Genomic DNA, 16,082 nt, shown 5'->3' on the forward strand with positions numbered 1-16,082 from the left:
ACTTAAGCAGTAAACAGACACTGTAACTTTTCAAGCATTGGTTAAAAAGAAAATTCAGCAAAGTCTCACTCATCTAAACGTTGCCCCGGGAGTTTACGGTTGGATAAAAGGAATTTGCGAAGACGACGCCTTCACTGTGTGTGTGACTCATTTGACTTTAATAGAAGGAAAATTTTCTGAAGCAGTATGTGTATTTCTTTTCCTCCTTGTAACCCAAACTCACAGAAAATTTTCCACTGGGCTGCAAGAGCCAATCAAGCCCTGGTTAGACTTTGGGATAGGAAATAGCACACATACTGCCACAGGCCCCTCTCCGGGGCTGTCTGGGGGAAGGAGAAGGATGGGAAGGGGAGTGGCAGGCACTGGACAGGACCCATCAGAAACTGAGACTCAAGCCCAACGCTCACTGAAGCTCCACATCAGGTGAGCAGATGGTACCGCTGAAAAGCATCCAGAGGGTAATCTGCTTCTTTTGCACTCTAAACGGAACTAGGGAAGATATTGCAAAAGCGCAAAGCGAAAGCAGGAGACGTTAAAACCTGTGGGGACTAAGACTGTGCTTAGAGCTCCAGATCTGCAACCACAATGTTGCACCCACTGACTCTAGAGGTCCTAGGGGTCCCCGGACAGAGCTGACCATCTTGCTTCAAATTTAAGTCAGATTTAACGCAGGAACTTTTCTGAGTGCCCTGGCACGCACCAGCAGTGTGACCCAGAACAAAACGTCAGACTTCTTGCACTCTCCATCTCCCCCTCTTTCATCTGTAATATGGGGATAATTTTATCTACTTGGTTGGATGGTCATTAGTACTGGACCATCCAACAGACACATACATAGATATGTATTAATATATGTGCTTTGAAAACAGGTCTGCGGGTGTGCACGGATAAACACCAAAATGTTAGTAGCTCTTATCTTTGCAGGGCTGGCATAGGGTGTTTTCGTTTGATTTGCCTCTCTAAGTTTTCAAATTCTTCTGCACTGGACATTTACCACTCATGTAGCTATAAAGAGTTTTAAACCATAAAAAGTTAAAAAACTTTATAGGCCCCCAAGGCTTGTTTCAAATTAGGGCCACAATCGTAAGTTTATTTCTGACTTTTATGACATTATTTATACTGTAAAGGAGAAAAGAAGTCTTTTTTTTTTTTTTTAAATTTAGAGAGAGTATTCCCTCAAGTAAGGGAAACCTTCAGTTGCTGTCAGGAATGGAAGTTCAAGGGGGAGTTTCACGTAGAAGGCGTTTCACTGATCTCCTCTTCTGAACTCACGTGACCACAGTGCAAGGCTCAGAGGGAGCGTGTGCCCAAGAAATCTAGTGGGTTGACTGGCTTTCCCATAGTTGTCCTTATTAGAGAATACTCTCTCTAGAAAATGAAGTGATAAGGGATGAAGGTAGAGGGAATAAAGAGGGAGAAAAGTGGAGAAGGCCAAGGAAGGGAAAAGGAAGATTAAGACAGACACCACGGAAAAGAAGGAATGAGTGTGAGACTGTAGTATCTCTCGAATTCCACGCCTGGGTGTGGGTGGCATCCCTGTAGAGCGGCCAGGCCAGGGCACACCTGGCACACCTACCTCCATGGGGTACGGGGCGCTGAACTCCACCTCAGCGAGGTTCCAGTCAGCATTCCCTGGATTGCCCATTTTCCAGATCTCCTCGTACAGGCCAGCCGCATCCCTCGTATACACGGAGAAGATGCTGTCATTCCCCTGCTGGAGTTGGTAATAAAACAACAAGCAGCCAGACATGGGGGCCGTGGTCACTGGGGAGATGAGCTGTGCCACCTCCTGGTAATGCGTGACGTAAACCGAGTCCACATACATGTAGTGGCCTGAAATCACACAGAGAAAACAGCCTAAGACAGGCGGGCGGAGTCTCAGACACAACTACATGATCTGGGATTTACTTCACAATAATCCAGCGGGAGTGGAGGAGAGGAAGCGAATGAGTTATTGAGGAAAGAAGTTTGGCCACGGGTTGATGAATGTTGCAGCTTGGAGATAAATAGTGGAGTTCACTGTGCTCTGTTTAATACTAGATAAGCACCATTCTTTTTCTTCCCCTTAATTTTGATTGAAGTAAAACATACATAGAGAAACGTCGATGTGTCATCTGTAAAGTGTTTGAATTTTTACAAGCTGAACACAGCTGTGAAAAAAAAAAGCAGGACATTACCCCAGAAGTCCCCCTCCAACAAGCCTTCTTTGAGTTGTACGGTTTCTAAGAGCATACCAAACATACCATCTGTTCTTAAAATTGCAGTGACCCTCCTGTACATCTTTCCCATGTACACAAAATGTCGCTGTGTGTTCTTTGAGTGAAACTGATATGAATTCAAACTAGATGACAATTTGTACCTCTTTAATAGAATGTGTAGGTCAGTCAACACTGTTGACAGGGTTAGGATTGGGGAAGTTGAACTTGGGACCCCACCCGTGGCAAGGCTTTGGTGGGCTCCGGACCCAAAGGCTGACTGCATTAGAGGCATTTTGGTGAAAGAGAGAAACTGTGAGGCAGAATGGGGAGAGCTTGGATTGGACATTAAAAGAACTGACTTTGAATCCTGCTCTATATCTTAGCATCCCTGGGACTTTGAGTAAGTCACTCAATATCTCTGGGCTTCAATTTGTGATCTCTAGAATAGGAATCAAATATTTCTCTCATATGGTTGATCTGAGTATTAAATGAGATTATGTATGTGAAGTGGTTAGCATGTGCCTGGCACATTGTAATTGCCTAACATGATTATAATGAAGTAAAGCAATGCCATTAATGTTTTTAGTACCATGCTTTCGCCAGTATGGTACTATTATTACCAGCAATTTTGTCTAAATTTATTTGAGCTGCAGTGACAGAGGAGTAATAGCAATGAAGCTTTGATAGAACGGCCTTTCTATTTACAAGCTCAGAACAATTACAGCTTAATGTCTTTGCTTTTATTACCTGGTGACAGGTTTATAATCATTCCTTTTATCCTCAGCAAAATAGCAGTAAGGATATTAGGAAGAATATATGAATTCACACACTGGAGACTTACTTTGCATCTAGCACACTGCCTAGTATGTGGTAGGTCCTCAACAAATGGTGATTCAAAACACATACAGGGTCTCAGAAAGATCCTCACTGCAACATGGCAGAGGGGAAAGGTGAATAAATTAAAACTCATTTTCTCCTGGTAGCAAATTGTTCAACCCCTCTGAAAAATCTCCCTTGCTTAAACAGAATTGTCTGATCATCTTGCCAAGCCATGCAACTGTGAATAACCAGAAATCACAAACTCAGATGATCAGAGCAGCCAGCCAGATCAAGTATATGATTGAAGTGGAGTGGGTCAGGGAGAAAATAGAGTGATGGATTAGCTGCCAACATTGAAAATCACATTTTACCAGCAACGAGAAGTAGAAATTAGGCTTCTCTGAAAAAATCAGAAAATCTGATAGTGCTGGGTCCATATTCTCGGGCTGCAACAACCAGCTGGTGGTAAGGGGCGCCAGCCCCGTGCATGGACCTGTGCTCTTCCCTGAGAGCCCATCCTTCTACTTCCAGCTGATGCCCTGACATCCAGCCAGGTGCTGCAAGCTTTTCCCATTGAAACTCAAAATCCAGAATTTTCTGGCAAATCCATTCATTTAAAAATGATACCTCTATTAGTTTGCTAGGGTTACCATAACAGCACCACAAATGAGTTGCTGAAACTAAAGAGACTTGTTGTTCCACACTTCAGGAGGCTAGAAGTCCAAGGTCAATGTACAAGAAAAATTAGTTCCCTCTGATGACTGTGAGGGAGACCCTATTCTATGCCTCTCTCTCTCCTAGCTTCTTTGGCATTGGCACTCGTTGACACTGACGGATTGATCTCTGCCTTCATGTTCACATGGTATTCTCCTTTCTGTGCATGTATCTCTCTGTGTCCAAATTTCCCCTTTTTATAAAGACACCAGTCATATTGGACTTGGGGCCCACCCTACTTTAGTATGACCTCATCTTAACCAATTACATCTGTAATGACCACATTTCCAAATAGGTCACATTCTGAATTTCTGTGGGTTAGGACTTCAACATATGAATTTTGAGGAAATATAATTCAACCCATAACACCTCCCACCATAATTTTTTAAATTTTGTGTGTGCCAAATAAACATATCTGCAAGACTGGAAACAGCTGATGGGCTCCCAATTGGCCACCCCTGGGGAGGGATTTTAAAGGAAGAATCAGAATGTCAGACCGAGCAGAATCCAAGAACCTCTGATAAGGAAGCAGGGCCATGAGCCCCCCTCCTAAGCTCGGGTGTCCTCTAAAGCACTGCTGGTGGCCAGGTAGCTCCGACTAATGCAGAATGGGTGTGACCAGCTAGCCCTGTAACACGCCTTTGCTCACTGAGAATGCATGTGAGTGTCAAAGGCAGAGAGGAGGTTTTTATGCCCTTTGTAATTTGTCTAACCGGTGAAACAATCTCTTTCCAAGATATCCAGCCAGGGAGAAAGGGTAGAGGAGCTGTCATACTTTGTTTCCTTGGTACCTCATTGCGGGGCCATGCTGGCGGGCTCCTGACATACTCTCCATTCAGTGTCCAGCTGCTTCATCTTTGGATCCACAACAGCAATGTGTGCCAAGGCCATGCCACATCGGGTGTCCTCAGCTGATGACCAAGCAGAGCAGGGGTACCAGGGCAAGGCCATTCTGCCTGACAGGGGCTCTTCAGCAACTCCCCATCGGCCTGGCCCCCCTCTTTCACAGGTGTTAGCCTTCCATCCTGTGCTGAAGGCTCTCCCCACCCAGGCCATGTTAGGACTTTTGTTGGGGCCCTAGGCACTTTTGCTGCGCTGGACCCCTTTCTCCACAAAATATATAAAATTTTTATTTTATAACTGCATTCATATAAAGATGAATATGATCTAGGCTGGACCTATTATAATATTTGTTATTATGACATTCATTTTTTCCCTCTGATTTTAAAATAAATCAAATTAAAACATGCTCATGGATTCCTAAAAATGTCAGGTCTCCTAGGCACTGGGACTTCTATGCCTAATGGACACATGGTCCTGGCCTCCAGCTGCTCCAGCTCTCTCCCCACTTATGCTTCCCAGCCATTTCCCCCAATAAGTCTCTTTCCACCTAATCCCAGCTTAGTGACTGCTTCTCGGAGGACCCAAACTGCCACAGCCATGAAGCAGGAAATCAGTCTACCTGGGGTGATGGGCACCTCCAAAGGCTCCACGAGACTCTCAGTAAATCTAGGAGACCTCACAAATCCACTAGAAATTATTCATTCTACTTCCGGCGTGCACGATAACTGTGTTTAGGGGCAACGTCTCACACTCTAACCCATTATGAATGTATCTTCCTCACAGTTCACAGATATCTGACAGTGTTCTTTAAAGGCTACTTACTCACCTCCTGGGTGGACAATAGTTTAACCCCTGAATTTGCAGTTAAGTGCCTTGTGCCCATGCACAAGACACTAGGCCAAGTGAGCCACAGTCCCATTCCTGATGCAAAAAAACAGCAAACACAATGTGACCTGCTCAGAGTGAGTCAGAGAGCCTGCTGGGAATCAGACCAGGACTGCTGACACCAAGTCTCATATGGAACCACTAGACTAGACCACATTCTGTTGCCCCTCCCTTTCCTCTCCATCATTCCTTTGTTGCCAAGTTGGGTATTATTTACTAAGACTGTTTTTCACTGGGAAATAAAAGGTAGCTCATCAGAAGTTTATCATCTCAGTTGAAAGGGTGGAGATGATTCAGAAATCACCAGGTGTCTACCCCAGGGGGCTGGGCCAGAGAAATGACCACCAGCCCAGGCTGGGTGTGTGGCATCGGGTACAATCTGCTCTGAGGAAGAGGAGCCAGTGGTTGGGGGGGCGTGTGCAGGCACTGTTTTGTGTACACTTCCAAGGGGAATGAAAAAGGTAGCCTGGAGTCCTCGGGAAATTATGTCTAGTGTCTGATATTATGAGAACATTCCTGCCCAGCTCAATGAGGCCAACCCTGCTATCTGGTCCAGGGTTCTAGAGCTGGTAGAATCTCTAGAAGAAGCAACTTTTATCAGATTCTTTAAGTCTGAGTAGATGAAGCTAGGTATAGATAGATCTTAGGTGGAAAGGATCCTATAATCAACCAAATCACTGGGGATCCTGTTGAAAGATCAAAACTCTCGGTGATGCCAGCCAAAGCTCAGGCCCCTCTGGCATAATGCCTGCGATAACGGCACATGTACACTTGCTTCTGAAGAGGACTTTCTTGCAGCAGTCCTCTGTACTAGCTCAACTTTTGTTGTGGAACCAGTGGCCCACTGGTAGTCAGCCATTTTCCCTTGACTTAGGCAAAGAACTTTGAGGGCAGCTCCTGAACTTTTATTTTCAAACAGTCTGGCTAACCAGCATTCCACAGAGATTGCCTTGGCTGCGATGCCAATGGCGTCCTCTGACTCATCTATGATTTGGTCCCATTGGCCACATTTGTGCTCCAGTTGCAACGTCTGCATCTGTGTCGTGGTGGTCTGGACAAGCCGTCTCCCAGGTAAGGGAGAAAACTTGAAGGAACATATGCCAGCTGGTCTGCTGCCGTCGTGAGGAGACAGTACCCAAAGACAGCAAGTTATCATGCCCGCTCTCCAGTCTATGGATCTGAGAGTCATCTGCTGAACCTTTAGTTCTAAGGGTTTGGGTAAGTTTTACTATAATAGAGTCTGACTCTATAGTAGAGTCAGATTGAATGGAACTTCTCCTAGTTTCTGCTAAGACCTCAGTGCCAAGAATGATGGGGGACAAGTCCCTCTACTTTCTACAGAGTGGTGCTAGACCATCCCTGTTGGATGTGCTACCTTGTGGCAGACATGGAATCTAAGCCAGCTCTACCAGAGTAGCCCATCTCTCCACCAACCCTGCCAGCCTGTATATATGAGAAGGCCAAGGAGGGATCAGAGAGACTGGAGACAGAGTTTCTTTGAAGAGAATTGTCACAGAGCTGACCTGCCATGTGTTTCTTTTTGAGCCCCCAAGGGAACAGGAGGAGATTGCTTCCCCTTTCTTACCTTGATCCAAGGGAGGGGGCTTCAGGGAACCACTTGTAGAGAGGATGGGGGAGGGAAACTACCATCTAATTTCATCCCCACCCATGCTTGCAAGTTCCTGGGTTCTGTGACTGCCTTGGGCCTTGAGAGGAGGGTGGCAGAGTTAATGGGAGAATTTGATCAGTGGTAACTGGAGTTTGTGGGGTACAGAGGCTGGGGCCTAACTCTTGGCTGCATGCAGCTAGAGGTTGTAGGGACCTGTGAGGGCAGAATGGAGAGAAAGGATTTTTGTTGCCAGGGAGCTGTACTTCCAGAGGTTGATGGGGCAAAGATTTGAGTTTTCCCTAAGCCTAAGTGGGCAACTCAGAAGGTAGCTGGGCTAGAGCGCCTTAAACAACTCTTCTCAAAGAGACTGCATGCAGGGTGTTAACCCCAACGGAAAGGGGCTGGTGATGTTAAAAAAGAAAGGGGCTGGTGTGGTGTACCTAGTGACAGGCACTAAGGGGGATTCACAGATGGCCAGTCAGAGAGTGTATCATTTTTGTCATTGGCTGTGAGAGAAATGGCCAACATCTGGCCACCTGCAGTGTGAAGGGCATCGACCCCAGATTAAACAGCACTGGTCACATACAACCTTTTGTCGCCTTCCCTTCCATTTCTGTTCCACCCACATCCCACCTTTCCCAACCCTGGAGGAACTAGAAGCAGCCATGTGAGTGGGGAAAGAGGAAGAAAAGAGCAAAGGGAAGAAGTATGAAGAAATAAAGCCCAATCCCTTCTCTGATGCTGCTCTGTGGTCTGGTCTGGGGGAAAATTTGAACTGGATGAGAAAATGGAGTTTTGACTTGACTGAACTTAATCCTTAAAAATGAAGCTATTTGTTAATACTTGAAAGTGCCTGGAAAGCCATGGTAAAGTCACCCAAGGACAGAGAAAGGAGATCCAGCAGAGCTTGCACAAAGGCAATGGTAAGAAAATTAATAAAGCTGCTCCCCTACTGGGTGCTTATGCAATGAACCAAATGGATCAATGCAGAGAGAGAATGAACAGGTGCTGTTAAGATGATGCTTGAACTCAATCCAAACTGAAATGGGAAAAGAATGTCATGAGTTATGGAAAGACGATCCATCCATCTCACGGTCTCTGATGGAAAAAAACAGTTCTGACCTTATTTTACATTTTGAAACTTTGTTCAGCTCCTTCTACGGTGGCACCCTATGCAGACCTGATTTCTAAAATCTCAGCAAAGAAACAGATTTCCCTCATTATCTTTCCAGCAATTATCTTCTCTTTGCTAAGGCAGGTAGGAGACAGTAATGATCTGAGCTGTCAGTAGGTTACCCCCTGAAGGATTTTGTTTCACTTCATAAAATATTAAAAAAGGAAAAAAAATCCATATGTGATGAATCCAAACTGAGTAAGAAAAAGCAACATAATATTCCATCCCCTTCAGTATTCCACCACAATCTTACTGTGGTAGTCATTTCCACCATAAGACAGGAATTTGGAGACATGGTGCTCATTTGAAAAATCTGACTCACTGTTTGGGGCTGTTAAAAACACACAGCCAAATGAAGGAAAACTTATATCCACATAATATTTTTCAGATATTACATTCACTGTTCCCTTTTCTATAACACAGAAGCCAGAGCCTCCGGGGAAGACTTCCTTAGGCAGCTCGGCAGCTCTGAAGTTTCTGAGCAGGCACACAGCTGCCCTCACCCCTGCTGTTTGTTTCTCCAGTTTTCATCTGAAAGCAAAAGCATAAGCTGCTTCCAGGAAACGAATGAACAGGAGATGAGTTTATATAGAGGCAAATCTGCTGCTGCGGGCAGACATCTGAACCATTTAATCTTTCCTTTGCCACCAAAATTGATGGAGCTCAGGGAAAATCAATATACCTGGTAGAAGGTAAATGTAATAAGAAGGCAACCTCTCTCTTGTTTAGAGCATTGGAGGTGTTTTTTTTTTTTTTCCCAAGAGTGATCTTGGTCAAACCTTTGAGTCATATGAGCACAGAGCTTTTCAAGTAAAACATTTTAGAATTTTTAGAACCCATCTTTTTTAGCCCTGTCTTATGCAGCAGGGAAGTCTTAACATAGGAGTCTACGTGTGAGGAGTATGAATGAGTGTGTGTGTGTGTGTGTGTGTATGTGTGTATTTGGTGGGAATGAGAAGGCTCTTTGGCTACTGATTGGGCAAAACCTCACTCCAAAAGTTGAAGAGAAGTCGAAGTGAAATAGCAGAGAAAAGCTGGAAGAAGTGAGTGGAAAGTAAGTATTCAAGATTCCTGATGATCATAAGCAGAAACATAACCTAGAATCTAGGGCCTACTCTGCCATCATCTTCCATACTGGCATTCTCAAATACTCCCTAGACATCAAAGAAACCATTCACTCTCATGCCTGTACACCTCTGCATATGTTAAACTTATCTTCTCCTTATCCATCAGGCCAAATTCCAGTTCTGATATGACTTCCTGTAGAAAGCCTCCCCTGAACCCCAAAACCAAGGTGGTCTTTCACTTCTCTATGATCCCATATCATTTATTTCATACCTCTATTGATCATACATCACTATGCATGTTTACATAGCATTTCAGTATTTGAACATTTTGAGAAATGCCATAATATACATTAACACAGAACTATATTAAAGGCACTGAGAAGTCCTGAAATAAATCTGTTTAGCTTTCTTTAGCTCTGGGTTTCCACAGTTTATTTGATCACATATATAGCCCTTCTTCTCTCATATAAAGACTTTTATACTCAAGTACTGGTATTCTAGGGAATAGCACTTTGGAAGAATTGGTTCCTGTGATCTCTTTGAGGTCAGTGACAGTTTTTGTATCACCAGGATATGCAAGAATACCTGACCTATAAAGAGTGCTTATTATGTGTTTGTTGAATGAATGAGTGATCAATGAAGAAGCGTCATTCTGATGTTCAGGCTCTGACTAGGATGACTATAATCAGATGCTTTGCTGGAAGGGAGATAAAAGTCTTCCTGGATTCCTTCCCTTCAGGCTCAGGATCAACGACTTCTTTAGGCCTCGGTATTGATGTCAGGGGACTAAACAATGCTAGAGGGCAAAGCTGCCTGCCTTTGTCAGGTGTTTTAGAATAGCCAAGGAAGAAGAGAAAAGATAGAAAAGATGAAGAGGAGGAGATGGGATGGAGAGAGGGAGGGGAGAGGAGAGAGGCGAGTGCCTACAGCAGGGGTAATACACCCTACTACCAAGTCTCTGTGCTCCTCAGGGATGACCATGTCATCATGCCTATCTCTTGATATAGATATTAGAAAATCTCCTGGTCAAGATATTAGAAAGGCCAGGTCCTCTTTTTCCCATTCCTTAGTCCCTTTAGTCTCCCTTTTTCTTTTTTTCTAATGTCAAATGCAATGTATTTATATGTACTCAAGAGGGACCCAAAGCACTCTTGTTTTTTTTTAAATAGATCTCTATTGGAGTATAATTGCCTCACAATACTGTGTTAGTTTCTGTTGCACAACAAAGTGAATCAGCCACATGCATACATATGTCCACATATCTTCTCCCTCTTGAGCCCCCCTCCCATTCTCCCTATCCCACCCCCTGGGTCATCACAAAGCACCGAGCCGATCTCCCTGTGCTATGCTGCTGCTTCCCACCAGCCAACTATTTTCCATTTGGTAGTATATATATGTCAATGCTACTCTTACTTTGCCCCAGCTTTGCCCTCCCACCCCACGTCCTCAAGTCCATTTTCTATGTCTACCTCTTTATTCCTGCCTGCAACTAGGTTCATCAGTACCATTTTTTTTTTTTTAGATTCCATATACATGTGTTAGCATACGGTATTTGTTTTTCTCTTTCTGACTTACTTCACTCTGTATGACAGACTCTAGGTCCATCCCCCTCACTACAGATAACTCAATTTCATTTCTTTTTATGGCTGAGTAATATTCCATTGTATATATGTGCCACATCTTCTTTATCCATTCATCTGTTGATGGACACTTAGGTTGGTTCCACGTCCTGGCTATTGTAAATAGAGCTTCAATGAACATTGTGGTACATGTCTCTTTTTGAATTATGGTTTTCTCAGGGTATATGCCCAGTAGTGGGATTGCTGGGTCATATGGTAGTTCTATTTTTAGTTTTTTAAGGAACTTCCGTACTGTTTTCCATACTGGTTGTATCAATTTACATTCCCACCAACAGTGCAGGAGGGTTCCCTTTTCACCACACCCTTTCCAGCATTTATTGTTTCTAGATTTTTTGATAATGACCATTCTGACTGGTGTGAGGTGATACCTCATGGTAGTTTTGATTTGCGTTTCTCTAATAATTAGTGACATTGAGCATCTTTCATATGCCTCTTGGCCATCTGTATGTCTTCCTTGGTGAAATGTCTATTTAGGTCTTCCACCCATTTTTTAACTGGATTGTTTGTTTTTTTGATATTGAGCCCCATGAGCTGTTTGTATATTTTGGAGATTAATCCTTTGTCTGTTGTTTCATTTGCAAATATTTTCTCCCATTCTGAGAGTTGTCTTTTTGTCTTGTTTATGGTTTCCTTTGCTGTGCAAAAGCTTTTAAGTTTCATTAGGTCCCATTTGTTTATTTTTGTTTTTACTTCCATTACTCTAGGAGATGGGTCAAAAAGGATCTTGCTGTGGTTTATGTCAAAGATTTGTTATGGTTTATGTTTTCCTCCTATAAGAGTTTTATAGTGTATGGTCTTACATTTAAGTCTTTAACCCATTTGGAGTTTATTTTTGTGTATGGTGTTAGGTGGTGTTCTAATTTCATTCTTTTACATGTAGCTGTCCAGTTTTCCCAGCACCACTTATTGAAGAGGCTGTCTTTTGTCCATTGTATGTTCTCGCCTCCTTTGTCATAAATTAGGTGCCCATAGTGCGTGGGTTTATCTCTGGGCATTCTATCTTGTACCACTGATCTATATTTCTGTTTTTGGGGCAGCACCATACTGTCTTGATTACTGTAGCTTTGTGGTATAGTTTGAAGTCAGGGAGCCTGATTCCTCCAACTCCATTTTTCTTTTTCAAGATTGCTTTGGCTATTCGGGGTCTTTTGTGTTTCCATATGAATTGTAAAATTTTTTGTTCTAAGTCCGTGAAGAATGCCATTGGCAGTTTGATAGGGATTGCATTGAATCTATAGATTGCTTTTTTTTAAAAAATGATTAGTTTGGCATTATTTATTGTCTATTTTTGTTACATAGTCTAATAATATTGTTTCTCAGTCATTGTGAGTCTTCCATATTTTCAGTAATTTTCCTTTTAACATCTTTATTAGAGTATAATTGCTTTACAATGGTGTGTTAGTTTCTGCTTTATAACAAAGTGAATCAGCTATACATATACATATGTTCCCATATCTCTTCCCTCTTGCATCTCCCTCCCTCCCACCCTCACTATCCCACCCCTCTAGGTGTTCACAAAGCACCGAGCTGATTTCCCTGTGCTGTGCGGCTGCTTCCCACTAACTATCTATTTTACATTTGGTAGTGTATATATGTCCATGCCACCCTCTCGCTTTTTCACAGCTTACCCTTCCCCTTCCCCATATCCTCAAGTCCATAAGATATCCACAAGATATCTGGTCCATATGACATTTGGTAGATGCCAAAGGTCCTTGATATTTGGTCCTGTCCAAAACCATGGCATGGACCAAATATGCTTATGGATGTTTTGGAGAGGACCAAATTTCAAGGACCTTATGGCATGGGCCAAATGTCTTACTGGACGTTCTAGACAGGACCAAATGTCCACTGATCACCCAAAGTAGTAGAGGGCTCTGATAACTAACTGGGTCTGGAGCACAAGCCTTCTGACCTCTAGCCTAGTCCTCCTTCTCTATCTCTTGTTGATGCAAATATGGTCAGAATGTTCTGTGCTCACAAATGAGAGTGAGCAAGAACTAGTGGTGATGCATTCTTCAAAGAATAGATGATACTCAGGTAACATAGTCAAGTGGATGATTTGACACTAGTCCACAGGTCTGCTGTCTCTCCCAAGAAATACGTGTTCTCCAAGCCACCTGGTCCTTGCCATCATTGAGAATGAAAAATGATGCACTGAACAAGTAATTATTAGGTCATGATATTGGTTACCCAGAGGATCTGACTTTGGAACTAATTTTTAAGTAATTTGGGAACAGTTATCTAACACTGAAGATTGTACATCTGTGATAATGACACCAAGGATTATTGCAATTTTAATGCATTAGTCTTTCAAGATTCTCTCTATTCCTTGCACTAGAATTTTTAAATATGGCAGAAAAACAATCTCAAAATCAGCCAACTTCCATAAATTAAGAAAATGTCATCTGGCATTTCTTTTTGAAACCCCAAGACATTGTTAGTTGTTTTATTCATTTAAACAAAGGTTTCAAGAGGTAGTAACATTTTATTGTTTTGAGTTAACCCAACTGTCATTTAAAATACTCATTCAGATTCATGGATTAATCTGTCATAACAGCTTATCATTCACTCTACACACAACACTCATTAGACGTGTGGTTCCTACAATGGCCACAAGTAGTGATGGGCTGTGTGTCTTTAGGACCAAAATATGGATATACATATGGAAACCCAAATCTTTTGTCATCTCCAAGAGTGCTAAACCTTACTTTTAAAAGAAGGAAGTGAATACAGTTTTGGTCTTTTTCTAATTTCAATTCCTTATGTAAGTGACCATAGATGTATCTAAAGAAATGGTTTCTGGGGCATTTTTCGTTCTCTTGTTCTACCTTTCAGTCCTGTATCTACTGAGATAATCACCATCTGGTTAATCAAACTAACACAGTGCTGTGATTGCAACTCTCTCTTCTCAAAGACCTCCAATGGCCTCCCATCATCAATGGAATAAAGTTAAAATCTCTTTCCTGGCATTCAAAGCCTTTTAGAACTGCCCCCATACTGTTTTCTCACTTATCTCTCTTTCTCAGCTGCTACCGCTTGCCAGAGGCATCATGGCTCCTGCCTCTCTTGTCTCTGCCTGTCCAAATCATGCCCATCCTTCAAATACACTTGACTTCTCGCATCATGTCTTCTAGAACATCCAAACAGTAAGTGATCCCTCTTGTCGCTGAATACCAAGCACCTTTCTTTTTTTTTTTGGAAGCACTCGACACATACTACTTTGTCTTACGTCCATTTGTGGTAGAAATCTTTTCCTCTTTCTCAAATGTATGTTCCTTGAAACCAGGCAGGGGCCATAGAGGACCTGTCATTTTAATTGTCATTTTTCCAATCATACCTAATACAGTGTTGAATGAATGAAAATGCTAGATCCAGGGCTTCCCTGGTGGTGCAGTGGTTGAGAGTCCGCCTGCCGATGCAGGGGACACGGGTTCGTGCCCCAGTCCGGGAAGATCCCACATGCCGCGGAGCGGCTGGGCCCGTGAGCCATGGCCGCTGAGCCTGCGCCGGAGCCTGTGCTCCGCAGCGAGAGGGGCCGCAATGGTGAGAGGCCCGAGTACCGCAAAAAAAAAAGTTGGCTTTGTCTTAACCAGGTAAACCACAGGAGACAGGAGACTCCAACATTTCTTATATATGGTTACTTATAAATATGTTGTTCTAAGAAGCCTGGGCATGTTAAAAAAGAAAAGGAACTTACAAAAAAGGTTGCAAAGTAGAAGTTGGCTAACTGGGTCTGACCTGAAGATGTGTTTGGTTGGCCTTGTGGTGTTTTTTAAGAGAATATTCACCAAGTTAAAAATTGGGGAAATTTCACATAAAACCCATGCCTTGCTGATTGTCTTGCAAAACTGAAAGACCTGGTTCCCTGGGCTTGCATTCTCGCATGGTGGCAACTAATTGAAGTTGAGTACTCTTTGTACGTGGTCCATGCTCTCTAGTTTGCCACCGTCCTCACCCAGCCTATATGTCACTCTCTTTATACCATCTGCCTGGCCCCTTTGGGAAACTGAATCTGAGACTCTGGATATAAAGGAGACAGAACAGGAGCAAAGATAACAATAAGGACAGAATGAAGACTGTCCAAAGCCAAGATAAGCCATAGGATGGACACTTAAAAAAAGTTGGAGACGTGGTTAAAAATATTCACATGAAGAGAAACTACACTGAATGAGGAATGAAGTAAAGAACCATAAAAAGTTGCCATGTCTTCAGGCAGCTGAAGGGGACACACTGTCATCATCAGCAATTTTTTGTGACTGAGCAGATCACCTCAATATCTGCATGGCCAAGGAATGAAAGGGAAAATGTTACCCTTTGCAGCGGAACCAACATTCCTATTCTGTCCTTGATGGAAAGCCAGTCACCAGAATCTTCTCGTTGGTCAACAAGAACTTACAGTTGATGACTGGAATGTTTTGCAACTGCAGGGAGACCTAGGCTTTTATGAAGCCTACCAAGGTCCCGGTGAGAGCTGCCATAACTCACAAGGACGCAAGCCCTTGCCCTGTCTCTGTGGGGACTTTCTCCTCCAGCCCACTGCTCACTGATGACCTCTCCTCTCTATTTTCCCTGCAGAGAACCAGCCCGCTTGGCCACTAGGGGGCCCTATGGCTCACCGCATTCAGGACTGACCATCAGTACTATTGGCTCCCCTCCCTGCCACCAGGGAAGTTCTTAAAAACTTATTCCCATCACTCCATGTATTTTTAGTGAAAAGTAACCTAGGATTATTCCAGCCTTGTCTTTAGAAATAAGAAATGTTGAACAGCAAACAGAAGAAAGTCAAGCATAATATGGAAATGTGAAAATAGCAAGACCTCGGTGCTTTGTGACCGCCTGGAGGGGTGGGATAGGGAGGGTGGGAGGGAGAGAGATGCAAGAGGGAAGAGATATGGGAACATATGTATATATATAACTGATTCATTTTGTTGTAAAGCAGAAACTAACACACCATCGTAAAGCAATTACACTCCAATAAAGATGTTAAAAAAAAAAGAAAAAGAAAATAGCAAGACCAGGTCACAGGGGAAGAAAAGCTGTTATCTGGGTGGCCTTCTCCTTAGTTACAGAGCTCATGTCTGCAGTTTGCCTCTCTCTCACGGCTTACTCTTCTCTTCCACCAGGTCTCTCGGT

At 43.2% G+C, this 16,082-nt stretch overlaps 1 protein-coding gene and 1 long non-coding RNA gene across 8 annotated transcripts in view; one reads left to right on the forward strand and one right to left on the reverse strand.

The window, feature by feature from the left end:
- MAMDC2 (MAM domain containing 2) overlaps window positions 1-16,082 on the reverse strand; it is a 183,052-nt gene that overhangs the window by 63,864 nt on the left and 103,106 nt on the right. For all 6 annotated transcript variants that reach the window (XM_067744190.1, XM_067744192.1, XM_067744191.1 and 3 more), the window contains one exon: window positions 1,577-1,833. In XM_067744190.1, the coding sequence (XP_067600291.1) occupies window positions 1,577-1,833 (257 nt within the window). The remainder of the gene's footprint in view (window positions 1-1,576; window positions 1,834-16,082) is intronic.
- On the forward strand, window positions 277-15,779 carry LOC137227782 (uncharacterized). Of its 2 annotated transcripts, XR_010944999.1 has the most exons (4): window positions 277-423; window positions 8,666-8,934; window positions 13,976-14,095; window positions 15,525-15,779. It is a non-coding gene; the product is annotated as an uncharacterized lncRNA (long non-coding RNA). The 2 variants fall into 2 exon arrangements; XR_010945000.1 differs by lacking the exon at window positions 15,525-15,779 and having other exon boundaries at window positions 13,976-14,476.

The sequence above is a fragment of the Pseudorca crassidens genome, chromosome 7, assembly GCF_039906515.1.
Source record: "Pseudorca crassidens isolate mPseCra1 chromosome 7, mPseCra1.hap1, whole genome shotgun sequence".
Classification (NCBI taxonomy): Eukaryota; Metazoa; Chordata; class Mammalia; order Artiodactyla; family Delphinidae; genus Pseudorca; species Pseudorca crassidens.